Raw genomic sequence first — 18,554 nt, 5'->3', positions numbered from 1 at the left:
TGTAACCTAATTATACTGTTTGATGATAGTTAGTAGATCTTCATAAGTACATATGACTATTGCCTGGAAAAGCTATTTTTGGTTATGTTAATGCTCGGGTGGGCCTTAATTATTGTTCAGACCTCAAAACACATAATTTAATAATTGTATACTAACAAACAGTGACCTAAAATCTAAACTTTATCTCTAGTGACTTAACATCACGTAAAAACTACTAGCGAGCTCACTATGTAATATCACGTGTGTTCGACTCGAATGCAATATTGACACAAATGGTCTTTCTAGAAATGTCATAATACTTATTTGCACACATATTTATTATTAAAGATGTGGCAGAAGTGATATTACATTTGGCAAAATAATTTTACTTCCCATCATGTAATATTATTTTTGCGAAACACCAAAAACATTACTTGAAAACTTTCAACGCACTAAAGACAGCACCCTCACATTTGTGAAACATGATATGACAAGTCATGGTAACCAATAGAGTAGACCACAATAGCCACAATATTACATTGATGTAGCCACAAGACCTTATTCCATTAGACACCATCTCAACCATCTAGATGTTGTCACGATGAAGAACACACAAACTTAACAAAGAAGATACCTAAACTACATGAGGAGGTCGATACGATTCCACATCTCCCAAAACCTGATAGAATATTGAAGGTGAGAGTAAACAGAATGGATTGAAAATTGCGGATTATTTTCCTAACAAGTCGCCATAGAAGGCCAACCCATGGCTATACACCTGACCCGAGCCGCAGACTATGTGAAAGTAAGGGCCACCAAAAATGGAAAACTAGGGGACCTTTTGAGTGATGCTCCCAAGCTCTGGATCCGACTGGATCGGCTACTTGCATGAAAGGGAGCTAATAAGAAGAGAAGAAGACTAAAGAAAGGGGAAAGTGAAGGATCATCCTGGTGCTTTCAAGCTGTATATCCAATTTGGATTGTCAACTTTCATGGTTGGGAGCTAATAAGAAGACCAGAAGACTCAAGAAAAGGGGAAGTGAAGGATCATCCTGGTGCGACCCATGAAAGCATTGGTGTTCTGTACATAGTAGAGTGGTCAATGTTCTTTTAGGCAAGTAGTATGAACGATGTTTTTATTCTAGAGAGTAGATAGTTATGTCAAACTTTGCTTAGATAAATATATGAGCCAACATCAATCCTTATTGTACGTGTCTTAAATCAACTAAATCAAATGATAATGCAAACTAATACCTAACACAAAATTACATTTTAATGCATATATAGTATATATAAATGCTCTATAAATTCATAGACCAAGTTCAAAATAAATCACTTACAACAAAAATCATTAAAATAAGAATATGTCAATCTTGCACGTGTTAGCAAATTTACATATGCCTACATGAAAACAATCAAACTATAAAATATTTTTTCAAATAAAAAATATGACAATGCGACATGGTAAAAATGACAGGGAAATTACACAAATATAATTTTAGCAACAAGACTGATCATAGAAATTACAATTGGTACAACATGCATAATTTCCGATTTCTCTTTAGACGAGCCAAACATTTGGTCATATTATTAAAATTATAAAATTTTAGCATGTGCATCGAGCGGACCACTTTGCTAGTTAAATTAAATATAAAAGCCTCATAACAATTACTAGAGCCTTTTATTATTAATTTAACATCACCAGAAATATTTTCCACCTATATATTATTTATCGGGAATACTCGGTATTGCCCAATAAATTCTGAAATCCTTCCGATGACACGAGAATGCTTCTGGTTCCTCTTGAAACTATTTCTAATATTAATGAAAAAATTCCACAAATTAATCCGAGATACTATCGTTCTACTAACACTCAGCAGATCATGATTACCATAAGCTTGTGACCATGTAAGTTCGGTAAACTGTAGACATGAACGAAACCCCATCGTTCAATGAATGATACCGGAACCGTGGACGTCCATATAGATTCCTATGATTACACAAATGATATTCCAGTGAACCTTTGGTTATCATGTGATGTTCCCTTTGCTTCATGATACTTTACAAAACCGAGGAGTGTCGGTATCCTCTTGAGTCATCCACATGCTCGTTATACTATTATCCTCGTTATCGGTTTTGTACTTCTTTCTCGTTGATATGTTCTAACATCCTCGTGAAAATAGTCACCTGTGTCCAGCCAGACAATGATGGATGCCGTCACACCGTGAGGGCCCTAAGAATATCTCTCCATCACCGGAGGAGCAAATCCCACTCTCGAGCTATCTAGTCCCTTGTGAAACTTTCCGATGAACCTGTAAGTTGTTGTTATGATCACTGTGTTACAGTCTCACAGATGCCGTTTGAGCAACCCCAAAGTTCGTAAGAAGTGATTGTGATACTCTCATGGTCTAAGAAACTAAAACACATGTTAACACTCGTGTTATAACAATTGATTTCAGACGGTATTATCTCAAAGTATAACAAACAAGTTTGGGTCGATTCAGTATGATCATTTTTCTAATGTCGTACTCTCAATGTTGTTTTAGGACTATATATCATATACTTAATGATATCATAAGATCTAGAAAACTTGATCACCAACAACACTTGAGCCAGTCTTAGAGGCAAGATTTGGAACCTATTCTTTACCGTTTATCATTCCACACATGTATATGAGTTTTCCACTGAATCACATATTCCGTGATCATAGCAGTTATAACATCAAACATAAATTCTTAATTATGAAAATGGAAATATAATAATACAACATTATTGCCTTTAGGGAATATTTCCAACACTGAGAACCTCTGAATAAACACATAATGTTCTTATCTACCCTTCTTGTAGCCTTACTCCCCCATGATAGTTTGAAACTTCATGTACCATTGTCTTGGTGCCTGTTTTAGGCCATATAGACTTTTCTTTAACTCGCACACATAGTCTTGTTTGCCTTTCACAAGAAACCTTGCCTTTCACAAGAAACCCCTCAGGATGCTCCATGTATCCTTGTTCTTCCAACTCACCAAGAAGGAATGTCATCTTCACATCCATTTGCCTAACCTCCAAGCTGAGACTTGCTGCCATGCCAAGGATTACTCTAATGGATGTCATGTTCACAACCAAAGAAAATATCTCATTGTAGTCAAGGCATTTCTCTGGCCGAATCCTTGTGCAACTAGCATGGCCTTGCACCATGGATGTGATGTGTGCTCTTCTTGCTTGACTTTGTAGACCCACTTGCTCTTCAAATAATTTCTTGCCCTTGGGAAAATTCACCAACTCATAAGTATGATTCTTAAGCAAGGATATTTGTGGGAGGCAGTTGAACGGCCATGGGGGCAGGTCCAGGGAAAGCATGTAATAAACCACAATAGTAGATAGCGCGGCCTTGATAAGAACAACCTTGCCGCTGATATACAACAAAGAAGTTTGCCAAGTGCCAAGCCTTCCTGCAGCCTTGTTGATGAGCAGTTGTAGTTCCCATTGGACAGAGGGGAGGAAGAGAGGGGGAGACCCAAATAAGTGCAAGGTAAAGGGTTTACATGACAGGGAGAGACGGCCGCCAATGCGTGTAAGTTCACTTCATTACATCGAATCAGGGAGAGAGATTTTATCCATATTTGCTTTGAGTCCAGAACTCTGGCCAAACAACTTTAGAAGTTTGTGATGCACGAACAATTCCTCCTTTACTAGTTCGATAAAGAGTGTTCCATCGTCCGCGGAAAAGGATAAAGCGTGATTCACTCCTTAGCGAGCAAGGCTCGCAAAGACCCCGGACTCCTCGGCCTTTGACACAATGGAGCTGAGCACATCCATAATCAAGAGGAAGAGAAGGGGAGAGGGGGGCCCCCTCCTCGACCATCTAGCAAGCCCTATTATTGGATCCAAATGACCATTAATACCTTGGTGTTGGCCGAAGATAAGCATAAAACAATCCATGAACACCAACAAGGCCTGAAACGTATTTTCTACAAAACTTGAATCAAGAATGGCCATGATATTGAATCGAACGCGCTGGCGATATCCAATTTCAACAAGAGCGTGGGGGATTTGCAACGGTGCAGCGATTTGATTGATTGATTAATGTCTTGAATTCCTTGACTCTGAATAAACGCGCTAGCCGCGATACTTAGTGAGAAAATATCCAATGGGAATCAAGTATACATAGAAACCGATGAAAACGAGAAGAAACTATGTTTCAAGGTTTCTAGAAAAATCTAAAAAATACAAGATGTTTAACGAACATACAAATTTTCTAGGTCAAACTAAATTAGTTCAGGAGGTTTGAAAAACCAAAATAAGAATGGATAGTGATGAGCAAAACAACATCACTTCTCATGCACGATTTTTTTTTCTTGTCTTCCAAATGAATACTTATGAGTTTGAACTTTTAATTCCACATGTCTACAAAACAGCACTAGCATGCAATGTTTTTCCTTTGAGAATTTTTGGAAACTTCCAAACACGATCAATTTCCACAAGATTTTGGTTGTGATTCGGCTGCGCGTACTTTCTCCTACTCGTTGCTCATAATCACAGGGGTTCGCATATCAGATGCCACAGCCAGAGAATTCCCAATGGGAACAAACCTAGGAGCATTCAGAGCCTTTTTAAATTGATTGGACAAGGAGAAAATAGAAAATGCTATCATCGTCCCGAGAATTCAGACGATCCTCTGTCCCATCTCATGCAAGAAAACACAAGAAAAGTGGACCGTGATGTCTTGTTCCGTACCCACTGCAAAGCAAAAAGGTCGATCATTTTGGACATCTAACACGACATTTGATTCCCATGGCTAGGCTACAGTACGCGACAACAGAAGCAACATAGGACAGTACAGAAAAGAACGGAAAATCCGTCCATGATCGAGGGGGGTGATCAATCATGTCAAATCAATCACAAATGGAAAAGAAACAGCAACCAAAACACAGCACAGGACGAAGCAAAAGTACATAACATATATACCGTGCATTACGAATAACAACAAATGCATGTACATCAAATACATATATACTTCCCTAAAAATAATCAAATACATATACACGTGATACGATAGATACACGGAGGTAAGCAAAGATAATAATTACATGCATGCATGCACGCACGCACGCAATTGCAAGCGAGATGATTAAGCTCAAATCGCTGATTTAATCACTCAATAATACAGTAATATGTAGCCGCACGCTGGCTTGCTGCTTGATGATTAGCTGATCTTTAGTCCATGGAGTAGCAGCACTGCTTGAAGGCCTCCAGGTTGTGCTCAAAGACGGGGACGAAGGCATCGACACTGCCGTCGCCGAGGTAGGACGGCACCAGAAACAGCATCCCCTCCGTGGGGAAGTAGGACGGCATGAAGTAGCTCGGGCTGCCGGCGCCGAAGTCCAGCTCGTAGAACGGGAACGTCAGCCAGCTGTCCACCTCCAGGTCCGGGCACAGCACGTCCTTCAGCACCGCCGTCTTCTCCAGCCCCTCCCGTTCCACGGCGCCGGAGCTCGCGAAGTCCACCAGCGACTGGAAGTATGCGCCGTCGAGGCGGGCCACCGCGTCGTGGATCGTCTGCGCCGCGTGCTTCAGCGGCCGGCTCAGCAGGTCCCCCACCGTGGTGCGCGGGAACGCCCAGAGCACCAGGTTGCCGAAGTACCCCGGTGGGGCGGAAAGGCGCCGCCGCCCGTCCACGGAGATGCGGATGGTGGAGGTCTCCTCGGGGCTGAGCCCACGCGCGAGCGTCATAGTGCGCCACAGGTGTGCGAGCGTGGTCTCGAAGCGGCTGAACGGCCTGCCGCGCCCCTCCGACGCCTTGGCGCGCAGCCCGGCGATGAAGTCCTTGGTGAAGTGCGCCTTGTGGATGATCACGTTGTCGGCGCCGTGGTGCCCACTCTCGCCCTGCTTGGGGTTGCTGGGCGTCGGCCGATAGTACTCGACGCCCCGATGCTCAAACTCGACGATCGGCGGGTCGCGGGGCGGGAAGAGGTCGGGGTGGTTGTGGGGCGGCGGCGACGGGGCGGAGATGTCCAGCCCTCGCGTGGCGCGGCCCCACGCGACGAGGAAGTCGCTGGTGGCATGGCCATCAGCGACGGCATGGTTGGCCGAGAACCCGACGGCCAGCGAGCCGCAGGCGAAGCGCGTCAGCTGCACCTGCACCACCTCCTCCACGTCGCCCTCCAGGTCCGGGTGCAGCTGCAACACCACAGGCGAGGGCTTGGGCGGCGCGAAGTCGACCAGCGTGGCCCCGTCCACGCGCGCCTCCACGAGCCGCGCGCCGTGATCGTTGAGCAGCACGCCCAGCGCGCCATCCGGGCCCGCGCAGACCTGACCAGCGAAGAGGCGATAGACGGACAGCACTTGGGCGAGGCCGCGCTCGATGTCCTCAGTGGAGGGCGCCGGCGCCTGGAAGGCATAGATGATGGCCATCTGGATGTGGTACGTGATCTTGTCGAACACCGAGGACGGGACGTGCTCAGTGGTGTCCGGCCGCGGCGCGCCCTCGGCGTACCGTGGCTTGACGATCTTGGAGCTCAGCACCTTCACCTCCATGATCACCGGCTAGCTAGCAAAAGGTAGCTTACTCTTTCTTTACCAAGTATATATATGATCGATGTATATATGGTTTTGTTGTTGATGTCTTGAGTGCTCGATCTAGAATTCTAGATACCGGCAGTGCACTTACGATGGAGGAAGAAGGCGATCTAATAGATCGAAGGGGGGCAAGCAGACACTGGCACTGCTCTGCTTACATGCCCGGAGCGCGGTTATAAATAGACAGCGCGGGAACGTTAACGGGAAGGGGGGTAGGTGGTGTAGCCGATCGTTGCATTAGTCGGTGGGCTTGTATGTATGTAACATGTTGGTGATATTGGGTGGGGGAGGTCTCGGTCGACTGAGATTTAACCAATTTTAAGTAACATATCATTAAAAAATAAAAATAAAAAATATGTAAAGAAAATTTTACACGGATCTTGATGTATGATTTTATGAATATAACATCGACTGAGACATAACCAAGTTTATGTCGATTAAGACTTAGCAAAACTGATTAGCTTACAACGTGACATATGTGATAAGCAATTCAATCTAATCCAAAAAAGAATAATTGGCTTAACCAATCATGGCATGGGGACGGGGTCCTGTTGTGCGGCGCAGTAGCTTATTTCCGTCGGATCTTGACACGGTAATTATCAATCGGGGAGTGTCGTGGTCACCGACTAACACATCGACACGGTCAGTCTACCTCGTCTCACTTTGTTAATGTAAACTATATTACGTGCAGTGTACAGCTGCACATACACTGACCTATTCTGCAGAACGGGACAACTTACTGGGAGTATATACGTAGAGTAAAATGCTACATTCCCGCATAAAAAAATAGTAATCCTATAGGATCTACACGATGAAATTTAGATCCGAGAGTCCTACTCCTCTCTCGCTTTTTGTAAATACAATACTAGTATGATGTGATCTTGCTAGAGGTATAAACTTTTGTTAATCTTACAACCATCCATTTGTTTGGTGAAACAGGGGAATAATCCATCAAACCTAGGGCTAGTTCTTTTGGCGGCTTAAAAAATGGGTAACGCTACGCGTCGGCCGGCGGATCTTTTTAAAAGATCCGCTGCCTCGCAAGCCGTGGGATCAGGCAGATTTAGTGACTGAGCATCATCCTCTATTATTGGAACACAGGTGGTGTTGCGGAAAATTTCTGCAACATGGGTCATGTTATGGAACTTTTTGCAACATAGATCAAGTTATAGATTTTTTTTTTTTTGCAATAGAGGCCTGTTGTAAAATAATAGGTTTTTGCAACAAAAGCTCTGTTACAGTTTTCCAGGCAACAGAGGCATTGTTTCAGAAAAGAAATTGCAAACGGATCCGACGAAATGAGCTACTGACGTCACCCTTTTATCATTGCAACATAGTTCATGTTGCGGGAAATTTCTGCAACACGAGTCATGTTGCAAATTTTTTTGCAAGAGAGGTCTTGTTGCAATTTAGTTTTTTTAGAGGTCTTGTTTCATTCTTTTGCAACAAAGGTCTTGTTGCAATTTAGTTTTTTTGCAACAAAGGTTTCACTGTGAATTTAGTTTTCCTGAAACAGAGGTCTTGTTGCAGTTTTTATTGCAATAGAGGCCTTGCTGCAGAAACTCGTCGTAGTGGACATTAAGTAGCGAGTAGCGAGCAGTGCCCACGTTGACTAAAAGAAAGAAAAACGACCGCTCCCTAGGACACGTGTCCTATAGACGAGCCGTCGGATGCTCGCGTGCGATCTGCCGGTAGAAGCCAAGAGGGCACTGCTACGTGTCAGCTTGCAGATCTTTTTAAAAGATCTGCCGCCTAGCGAGCTATCTGATCTGGCGATTGAGCAGCCGGGGGTCATCTTCCACCATTGCAACACATGTCGTGTTGCGAAAATTTTCTGTAACAGGGCTTATGTTGCGGAATTTTTTGTAACATATGTGAAGTTGCAAATTATTTTTGCAACAGATGTCTTGTTGCGGTTTTTGCAATTTTTTTGCAGCAGGGTCTATTACAATTTTTTCTGCAACAGAGACCTTGTTGCAGAAACTCGTTGTAGCGGACAGCGAGCAGCGACCACGTCGATTCAAATAAAGGCTGGTGCTCCGTCGGGACGGTGGGGCGACGGTGTACGCAGCTCCCCGCGATGGACACAGACGCCGGTGCTCCCCACTCATGGTGAAGGTGGGCGGTAGCGGCGGCGCCCACGCCGGCGACCTTGTCGCATGCTGCCGGTGGAGAGCGGCAGCGGCGGTCGAAGTAGTGCGAGGAGTTGGTTTGGCGGGAGCTTGGGAGGAGCACGAGTGGTGGCTGCTCTCGTGGGGATCCAGATGCACATCCCGCAATTACCAGTTGTTGCGGTGGAAAAGATTGCAACAACCATTCAGTTGCAAAAATTAGTCTAGACAATACATCGCTTTTAGCGATCTGATTAAAATCTGATCCAACGGTCACGAAGGCGGCGGACGCACCCGTGATCATCCGTCGGATGATCTCAATCATTTCCCTAGAAAATAAGTCATCTCCTCTCCAGCTTTTTTTATAAGTTGCCTTCTTAGTTTATTGGGGCTTTTGAACTTGTTATGGAATTATTAATATAGAAGGGTCAACAAATTTTAAGGATGACTTATTTTTTAAACTGAGGAGTGGCAGCTTATTTTTTAAGCTGGCCAAAAGAACTGGCCCCTACTCACTCAACGGGTTTAGAGAAAAATTCTGAGAGTGCCTCGATACCGTACTCTGTTGCATGTAGGGATCCAACACTTCCGATCGTTTACATCATCCCTCAAAAAAAAAATCGTTTACATGAAAAGACCATTTCCGTGCAACGAGCCAGGGTTTCCAAATAAAAAATAAAAAAGGAATAACGACACAGGGAGCCATCGGTGGCCTAGAGACGTGGTCGGGTTCCGGCGCCCCTGCACGCGTTCGTGCGACGCCGAGCCGAGACCAGACGTTGGCTACGCTGCGCATGGGCCATGGGACGTGCTGGGTGCAGGTGGGATATCAATACAAGACCCTCGGCTTGACTATGGGATATATGGGAGGCAGCTAGCGCTGTCGCGCTCAACCACGTTTTTACCCTCGCGTCTGTGGCGGAAACTCGCCGAGATCACGTTGCGTTCCGCGACCCGAACACGTACACGCACTCCAGTCCCTTGGGTCTCGATCGATAGCTCAGCTCAGCACCCAGGAATACCATTTGTGATCCACCACGAAACTTTAGCCAACAAACCGCGGGCACAAGTGCGAGCGTAAAACACGAGGCCGGAGGTGTGCATGCACGCCGCTGGCCGCTCCATTGCAGGCGAGGACAAAACACTGCTAAAGACTCGAAGGCCCTGACCGAGCCGAGCTCACTGTCACGCACACCACAACGTGACACTGTATATAGTTATATAAAGTTTTTATTGAATTATTATGACGAGAATGTCATTGTCTCAATAAAACTAGCCACGACCCCGACTGACAATGAGAGTATGTTTGGTAGGGTGTATGAAGGGTACATGAGCCCAATAATTCTTTTCTCGATCCACTTTTGGGTGTTTGATAGAGTGTATAAAGGATGCATGCGTCCACACTAGATTAACACAAGTACACTAAGAGCATGCATGAAGAGAGGTGTTGAGTTGTGCATGCATGAAGGAGAATGCAACCAAACACACCGAGATTCCCAACAGGTAGTAGTACTACATTTCTCTGTTCTAAAAAAAACTGTTTCTCTTTTCTGAAGATTTTTTCTACGCAAGCTCGTGAAATTAATAAAATATATAAAAGAAATCGCCAACTTATATATGTATTGACCCTGACCAAGCTAGATGTGAACGAGTAATACATTACAAATGGGAAATCGGCAAGTGCATGAGTTTTGTTATCCGGTTTTGCTATTTGTCAATTTCGAGTCATTCCATTCCACGGGGACTAGCCGAGCCCTGGGCGCGGCGTCCGTCCCCCGTCATGGGCTCCCTGGGAGCGTCACGGAGGCGAGTCACTGGCTTCACGATTTCAGGTGCGGTGGGTGCAAAAAGATCATCGGCGACGAAGCCTGGTGAGGTATAGAGGGGTGGCCTGGGCAGTGAAGGCACATCGGAGGTGGTTGTTCGAGCAGGGTGGGACAGATTGGCGGCACGCAGTACCATCCGTTGGCTGCGGATGACATATGCAGGTGGTTTGGCCGGCGGTGCGGGGAAGGGGGCATGGGAGCAACGTTAGGAAGGAAGCTGCGTCTGCTCAAGGAGAAACATTCGATAAAAATCATTGGCTAAGATCAAATCGACTGAACGTTGGAAATACCCTGAAGGCAGTAATATTTGTATTATTTATTTCTAAATTTTTGATAATGTTTACATTCTTTGCTATAAGTGTCATCCCATACCATTTGAGCGACAATCTACAAATGTTCCTCCTCGGAGAAAAACCTACAAACTACGCAACAAAGATTCACAGTTGAAATGTCACGGCCAGAGAATTTCCATTAAGGACAATCCTTGGAGCATTCAAGCTTCTTCAAATTGATTGGACAAGGAGGAAATAGAAAATACTACTTTTCCAACCGGACTTCACCCCTTTCCATTAATTTCTTAATGAAAATACAAAGTCTTTTTTACTTATTTTGCTTTGTATGTAGTCACTTGTTGAAACCTTTAAAAAGACTTATATTATGGAACGGAGGGAGTAAATGAGTAGATAGATCATGGAACGAAAACCTGTCCATAATCGTCTGTGCAAACATTAGTCGCACAAATATAAAAATAAACAAACAACCCAGTCCAAATATGAAGCAAAATGTACACCATTACGTATTACATGCATGTACACCATATACACATATGTAGGGATACAATCGATACACGGAGATGAAGAATACTCTACTACTTGCATGCATGCATGCACGCAAATGCAAGCGATATGATCGCCGGTTTTAATTATCTCGATGATCATATAACTTAATTGGTTTATCTTTAGTCCATGGAGTAGCAGCACTGCTTGAAGGCGTCGAGGTTGTGCTGGAAGATGGGGACGAAGGCGTCCACGCTGCCGTCGCCGAGGTAGGACGGCACCAGGAAAAGCATCCCCTCCGTGGGGAAGTAGGACGGCATGAAGTAGCTCGGGCTGCCGGCGCCGAAGTCCAGCTCGTAGAACGGGAACGTCAGCCAGCTATCCACCTCCAGGTCCGGGCACAGCACGTCCTTCAGCTCCGCCGTCTTCTCCAACCCCTCCCGCTCCACGGCGCCCGAGCTCGCGAAGTCCACCAGCGACTGGAAGTATGCGCCGTCGAGGCGGGCCACGGCGTCGTGGATCGTTTGTGCTGCGTGCTTCAGCGGCCGGCTCATGAGGTCCCCCACCGTGGACCGCGGGAACGCCCAGAGTACGAGGTTGCCGAAGTAGCCTGGCGGGGCGGCCAGGCGCCGCCGCCCGTCGACAGAGATGCGGATGGTGGAGGTCTCGCCGGGGCTGAGCCCACGCGCGCGCGTCATCGTTCGCCACAGGTGCGCGAGCGTGGTCTCGAACCGGCTGAACGGCCTGCCGCGCCCCTCGGAAGCTTTGGCGCGCAGCCCGGCGATAAAGTCCTTGGTGAAGTGCGCCTTGTGGATGACCACGTTGTCGGCGCCGTGGTGTCCGCCCTCGCTCTGCTTGGGGTTGCTGGGCGACGGCCGGTAGTACTCGACGCCGCGGTGCTCGAAGTTGGCGACTGGCGGGTCGCGCGGCCGGAAGAGATCGGGGTGGTTGTGCGGCGGCGGCGTCGGCGACGGGCCGGAGATGTCCAGCCCTCGCGCGGCGCGGCCCCACGCGACGAGGAAGTCGCTGGTGGCGTGGCCGTCAGCAACGGCATGGTTGGCCGAGAACCCGACGGCCAGCGAGCCGCAGGCGAAGCGCGTGAGCTGCACCTGCACCACCTCCTGCACGTCGCCCTCCAGGTCCGGGTGCAGCTGCAGCACGATGGGCGACGGCTTGGGCGGCGCGAACTCGACCAGTGTGGCCCCGTCCACACGCGCCTCGACGAGCCGCGCGCCGTGGTCGTTGAGCAGCACCCCCGGCGCGCCGTCCGGGCCAGGTCGGACCTGGCCGGCGAAGAGGCGGTACACGGACAGTACATGCGCGAGGCCGCGCTCGATGTCCTCCGTGGAGGGCGCCGGCGCCTGGAAGGCGTAGATGATGGCCATCTGGATGTGGTAGGTGACCCTGTCGAACACCGAGGACGTCACGTGCTCCGTGGTGTCCGGCCGTGCCGCGCCATCGGCGTACCTCGGCTTCACGATCTTGGAGCTCAGCACCTTCACCTCCATGGTCACCGTACGATGTTCCCCAAGTAAGGTTGGTGTATTGTTCTGTTGTTGATGCGATGCACCGTGAGTACGTGCACTTACGAGTGTTTGCTGGCGAGCGAGCAGAGGAAGAAGACGATGGATCGATGAAGCGAGCGGGCACACACTTTCCCTGGCGAAGACGCGGTGTATAAATAGGCAGCCCTTTAACGGGGACGGGGGTAGCTGGTCGTGTCTCCGTTGGCTCAGTCGACATGACCTCCTAGTCCGTTGGGTCGAGAAAGCCAGTGGTTCAGTTGATGAACGATGCATGTCATGGATTTGGTCAGAGGATGGGGTCCTTTTGTGCGGCGGTAGCTTACTGTATATTTGCAGTTGGATCTTGCCGCGGTAACAATTAGTAAATCACAGTGTCGAGGTCCCCGGAGTAAAACGTTGACACGCTCTTTAGCGAGCTTCCCCGCCGTGCATCTCATCGCACTTGTTATTGTAAATAAAATTATACGGCCGGGTACGTGCAGCTAGTGTACAGCTGCACACACATTGACGTCTTCCGCATAACCGGCCAACTCATCGGGAGTATATATGTATGTATGACGTGTATGAATACGTATGTTTACATTCAAAAGTAATTTATTAATACTACTAGCAAAAGAGCCCACGCGTTGCAACAGGTCCACACGCATCACATCTGTGTCGCCGCTTATCGTCCTTCTCACCCTCGTCGACGGTGGCCGAGGCATGCATGCTTGGTTATAGATGGTTTGTTGCGTATCTAAACCGTGTTTTTTTTTCAATTCGGATCTACACCGGTACGAAATAAAGACAAATCGTGAGCTATTGATTAAGGTTGCTCTCTAAATAGCATTATAAAAATGTTTAATATGTAAAACAGCATGATACTCTGATTCTATATTCTTTTGTAATCAATTTTCGTATATAACATGTTAAAAATAAAGTTATGATTTAAAAGATATAAATAATTTTAAAAAGCATTTAAAGTCGCTTAAAATAGGACACATGTAGATTAACTAAAATATCGGAGGGTTTTCTATAAAATGTGAAATGTATTCTGGACTCACCTACAACAGGCCCATGGATTGATTAACCAAAAGATGAGGGGGAGTTTCTATAAAAAGTGAAGCATTCTTTTTTCACAGAAAATAGAACAATGGGTAAGATCACCGGGTTTTCTAAAAAAAGAACCATTGTTTCTCACACAAAATAGGACAGCGCGTAACCAAAAGATCACCGGGCTTTCTAAACAAAAAGTACAGCGGGTTGATTTTGAAAAACAACAAGGTTTTTCATAAGAATCGACGGACAGGCATAAGTATTTTTTTTATTTTATTAGTATGTATAGATAGACTAATATAACAGGGTGGAACAATACTAGTAGTGGTATTTTCTTTTTGTGTATGAAGGAACTTTTGATCTACTTCTATTTCTTTTACAGATATGATCTACTCATAGTCAATCATAACAGTACAGAGAACACCGGAGATCACAAAAATTAATACTCCCTCTGTCTGAAAATACTCGACGGAGAAATGAAAAAAAATGAATGTATGTAGAATTGAAATACGTGTAGATACATCAATTTCTCGGACCACGTCAAGATATAATCAAGACAGCAATCTTTGTAGGTAGAGTATGACCTTAATTATAATCGATGTTACAACGAATTAGTTGGTGGCACAGCGACGGGTATCATCCAACAAAACTATCCTAGTCGTGAAAAGTCTTGCCCTCTGTTGCATGTGTAGCGATGCAACACTTGGGGTCGTTTTACATCGACCATTTGGGGTGGAACGAGGCAGGTTCCGGCGCCCCCGCGCGCGTGCGTGGGTCACCTGTGTCGCCGAGACCAGACGCCGATCCATCACCGGTACACGCAGGGGACGTGCTGCTGGGGCCGGGTGGATGGGGGATATCGACAGCCCGGCGGCCATGCGCCGCACGCCCGCGGTTTGACTACGGGGAGCCGGACCACCGCGAGAGCTCGTGGATACACCGGCGGCCATCCAGCTTTGTGGCGGCAACTCGACGGGACCACGGCGACCCCAACACGTACACGCTTCGGGCGAGACCGTGGGGCGCGGCCGGCGGCTGGCTTGGTTTGTGCCGTCCGCACTCCCCGACCCTTCTTCGGCCCCGAATCGGTAGCTCAACGTTACCCAACCAGCCGCGCGCAAGTGCGATCGGGTGCGTGCGCTCGGAATGTGAAGACACGAGGCGAGTGGCAAGACTTGACGGCCTGGAGCGAGCTCACCTTCTTCATACAAAAATCCATGTCGACTCCCACGACTTCTTCTAGACAAAAAACTAGTAACTCTTTGTATCAACTGCTGATATTTTCCCGACGTACGCAAGCGCGTGTAGCTACTACCAAAGATAGAAAGAAATCCATTAAGAAAAAGAAGGAAATCGCCAACTCATGTTATATAAGTATTGATTGACACCCGATCGACCAACTTCGCTCGCTCAATGTCAAACGGGTCGTAGACACAATTGCAGCTTCACAGCATATCGCAGTTGCCACTTGCCAAGTGCACACATATCTTTTTTCTCTCCTTTTTTTGGGACAAGGTTCGCCACCTCACATCAGACCAGTTCTAGCCTTTTGGTAGCGCCAGCAGCAGTAACATGGCAGATGGAGTTTTCCTTGTGGCCGCACCGAACGCCAACGAGCTCTGCACATGCTAAAGTGCCCCCCAAAGCAAAGCTATGCTTTGACGAATCCGATACGATTTACCCTTAAAAGAAGCACCCAAAGGGTCCGACCAGACAAGCAGTAGCACCTAGTCACATGCATGCACATCAGCACATGCATATATAGAGACCAGTCTCGGTGTACTCCTACCTGTGGACAAAAGGCTAGCTCGCTCGCGGTTACGGCGCGCGACCTTGTCGTTGGCTCGTTGCCTCACTCGATCGTTCATTCCCTCTAAAAACAACTGCCCAACCCGACCGGTGCATCTCTCATGACCCACAAAATCCTGGTCATTTTGCTTCGGCATGTGCTGAATCAAGCGCGTGCTTCATTTTATGGGAACCACGGACGTGGAGTACACTTGCTACTCCTGTCCTGTGTACTCCTATTTCCATTTTAGTCTTTCCTGATAGAACAGGAAGTACCCAATTGATCCCTCGTGTTTCAAGTACATGTTGTTAAGCAGCTGTCCTTTGACGATTCAAGCATCGTGGCGAATGTGGAACATTATCTAGCGAGTTCTTCATTTTTATTTGGTCGTCTATCGTGGATAATGTGGGGTATTCTCTAGTGAGATCTTACATTGTATATCGTCGTATATGAAGAACGTGTAGTGTTTAGTTAGTGAGGCTTTACATTTTGATTTCCGTTCTGATCCCGTATCTGTTTATACAATTTGGAGCTGTGAGTTGACGAGGAATTAATTCGGGAAACGTGCTTAGCGTATTATCAACTCTTACATTTCCATTTTAGTTGTTCCTAGTAGAACAAATAACACTGAATAATTGCTTCTCCTCAGAAAAAGACATAACAAATCAAGGCTCCCGTTTCAAGATGTACTCCCTCCGTCCTAAATTCAGAAAGTAAGTTGAAAAGTTTGAAAAATTCCAAAAACAATCAGGCGTGAAGATATTGGAGTGAGTCGTGTGCCAGCAAAATTTTGTAGAAAAATCCACTGATTTACGGACGATGTGAAAAATCAAAACTGGCGAGGTACAATTGCATTAACTCACATGCAAATAAATTGTGACTGACAAAACATGAAATATCAAAATGAACTTGAGTTAGTTGCATATGATTTTTTTTAGAAAATCAGATGAATAAAAAGTAGTTTTTGAAAAGGAAACATATAATTATGAAAACACGTCATAATTTGATGCATATTCCGGCAGTTTCTTAAAGCTTGTGAGCTAGTATTGCAGGACCTCGGAAATTCGAACTAGCCCCTGCAACTTGTGAAGGTCGATAGTGATTCAGCTAACCCTAATTTATACAAAGCTTCCAAGGCCCCATTTTTAAAACATTGACTGAAAATGCAGGGATAGGAAAATTTAGGAACTGAAATGTTATGTATCCTAGATTCCTTGGAAACTGAAATCACATGAAACTTCCAAGACTATTGTTTCACAGGAAAAACACTAATTGTGGACACCAGGAGGAGAAACATGAGGTCCCTCATGCATGTTTGGTTTCCTCCAAATTTTCTAGTGACTACCGAATTTCAAAGGAACATACGATAGATTTGTTTTTGTTCTAGGCAGTACCAAAGTAATAATCCCTATAAAAAATTCCATCCTTCAAAACTATTGCGTACATATTTTCATTTGTTTTTTTTACTTTGTTGTACACGTGGCCTAATTATCGTGCCGGATCTCAAAGGTTCTAGCATCTGCTGCCACCCCAAGGGTTTGCTAAAGTTGGTGCCAACACGTTGGGTCCCCAGGTGCAAAGCCACTATGTGTCGTGTACTTGATCCTCTATCTGTGTCCGGAGCCCCATAGATCGTGATTGTATATCACTTGCTTTATGGTTAAGTAGGTGGCTTATCCGAAACTAAAGCTAGCCACGTTAAAAGGTTACACTTAGCCGATCCAGAGCATATATTCGTAGAGTAGTATCTGATTCTTTGCATGCTAAGCTGTGCCACTGCCTGTGCTTGGGTCTAGAGAGAGAAAACAAACTTTAGAGGCGTGGCAGCTTTCACTCGTTCTGTGGCGGAAGCGGGACCCGAGCACGTAGTATGACCTCGAGCGTTGGTCCGGCCGGCGCGCGCAGTGGCTGCTCCCGACCCGTGGACCTCGATCCATCGGTTTCCGGCTGAACGTATACGTAGTAGTAGAGTCGGGTTTGTGCTGCTTCACCATTCACGACAGATCGACCTGTATTAGGCAACCGCCAACCACGACTCGCCGATGATGATAACGATGGACCATCATCGTCAGCGCTGATCTCGTCCCGGTTATGGACCATCGTCGAGTTCCATAGCTAGCTCTCGTTGTCTACGGCGGCTACAAGTGCGACCCGCAGGATCTCCCGCCGCGTCCCCGGCCCGAGAAAATTCCAAGTGTCCATCTTGTCGTTGGCACGTTGCTCTTGGCCATGCCCACGCCCTTGTTTGTGGTCCACTCGATGTGCTTCCCTTTTAATTTCCACGCCAAAACGTGCACATGTTCCGGATACAACCAGGGACACTGCCCGATCAAGGCCCCCGTTTCAACACGTACATTCAGTCACCATGCTAACTGTTGACCGTTGAAGCGACCCGGTGACACAAATACACAATACAGTCAGTCAGCTAACTGAACATGGTTGTCTCAAAAAAAAAAATGCTAACTGAACATGGCTCTTCCAACCGTGGCTTTCTGGTAGGCGGCCTGGCAATTAACCGAAGCGAATATGGCTCGCATTGTGGTAGGTGGCTTATCAAAAACCGAACATAGCTTAGCTAGCCGCCGTACGTATTGAAAAGGTCGGCACGTACTTGGTGCAAAGCAGACCAGCAGTAATCCCTTCTGACTTATCTGCCTACTCACTGGCGGTCATCGCTTGCAACCCAGTCCTATACGTGCTTAATTGCTATTGATTTTGATTTCTCAAAAAAAATTGCTATTGATTTGACGGCGGTCCGAGGATGGATCAGTATAATCGATGTAGTACATGTTCAAACTTCAACCCATCTTCGAAGTCCGCAGCTTTGATTAGTAATTTGCATGATCAGTTTATCATATCATCTCACCCAAGCCGGTCCAACCTGCGTCTATTCTTTTCTGTTCTTCCTTTCTGTATTTCTTTCCGAGGCGTGATCG

The 18,554-nt window shown here is 46.5% G+C and overlaps 2 protein-coding genes across 2 annotated transcripts; both read right to left on the bottom strand.

Annotated features, from left to right (window-relative positions):
* Positions 1 to 4,990: 4,990 nt before the first annotated feature.
* Positions 4,991 to 6,720, bottom strand: LOC125556519 (putrescine hydroxycinnamoyltransferase). The gene has a single exon (XM_048719237.2). It carries the CDS (start codon positions 6,511 to 6,513, stop codon positions 5,194 to 5,196), a length of 1,320 nt encoding a protein of 439 aa, XP_048575194.1. The 5' UTR covers positions 6,514 to 6,720; the 3' UTR covers positions 4,991 to 5,193.
* Positions 6,721 to 11,265: 4,545 nt separating this feature from the next.
* On the bottom strand, positions 11,266 to 12,970 carry LOC125510265 (putrescine hydroxycinnamoyltransferase-like). The gene has a single exon (XM_048675387.2). It carries the CDS (start codon positions 12,774 to 12,776, stop codon positions 11,451 to 11,453), a length of 1,326 nt encoding a protein of 441 aa, XP_048531344.2. The 5' UTR covers positions 12,777 to 12,970; the 3' UTR covers positions 11,266 to 11,450.
* Positions 12,971 to 18,554: the final 5,584 nt, after the last annotated feature.

This window comes from Triticum urartu, chromosome 5A, assembly GCF_056163025.1.
Source record: "Triticum urartu cultivar PI428250 chromosome 5A, HENAU_Tu73, whole genome shotgun sequence".
NCBI classification, from domain to species: domain Eukaryota; kingdom Viridiplantae; phylum Streptophyta; class Magnoliopsida; order Poales; family Poaceae; genus Triticum; species Triticum urartu.
This window is presented reverse-complemented; position numbering and strand designations above follow the sequence as displayed.

Coding starts and splice junctions, on each gene's coding strand:
- LOC125556519 (XM_048719237.2), bottom strand. CDS start 6,513: ATGGAGGTGAAGGTGCTGAGCTCCAAGATCGTCAAGCCACGGTACGCC.
- LOC125510265 (XM_048675387.2), bottom strand. CDS start 12,776: ATGGAGGTGAAGGTGCTGAGCTCCAAGATCGTGAAGCCGAGGTACGCC.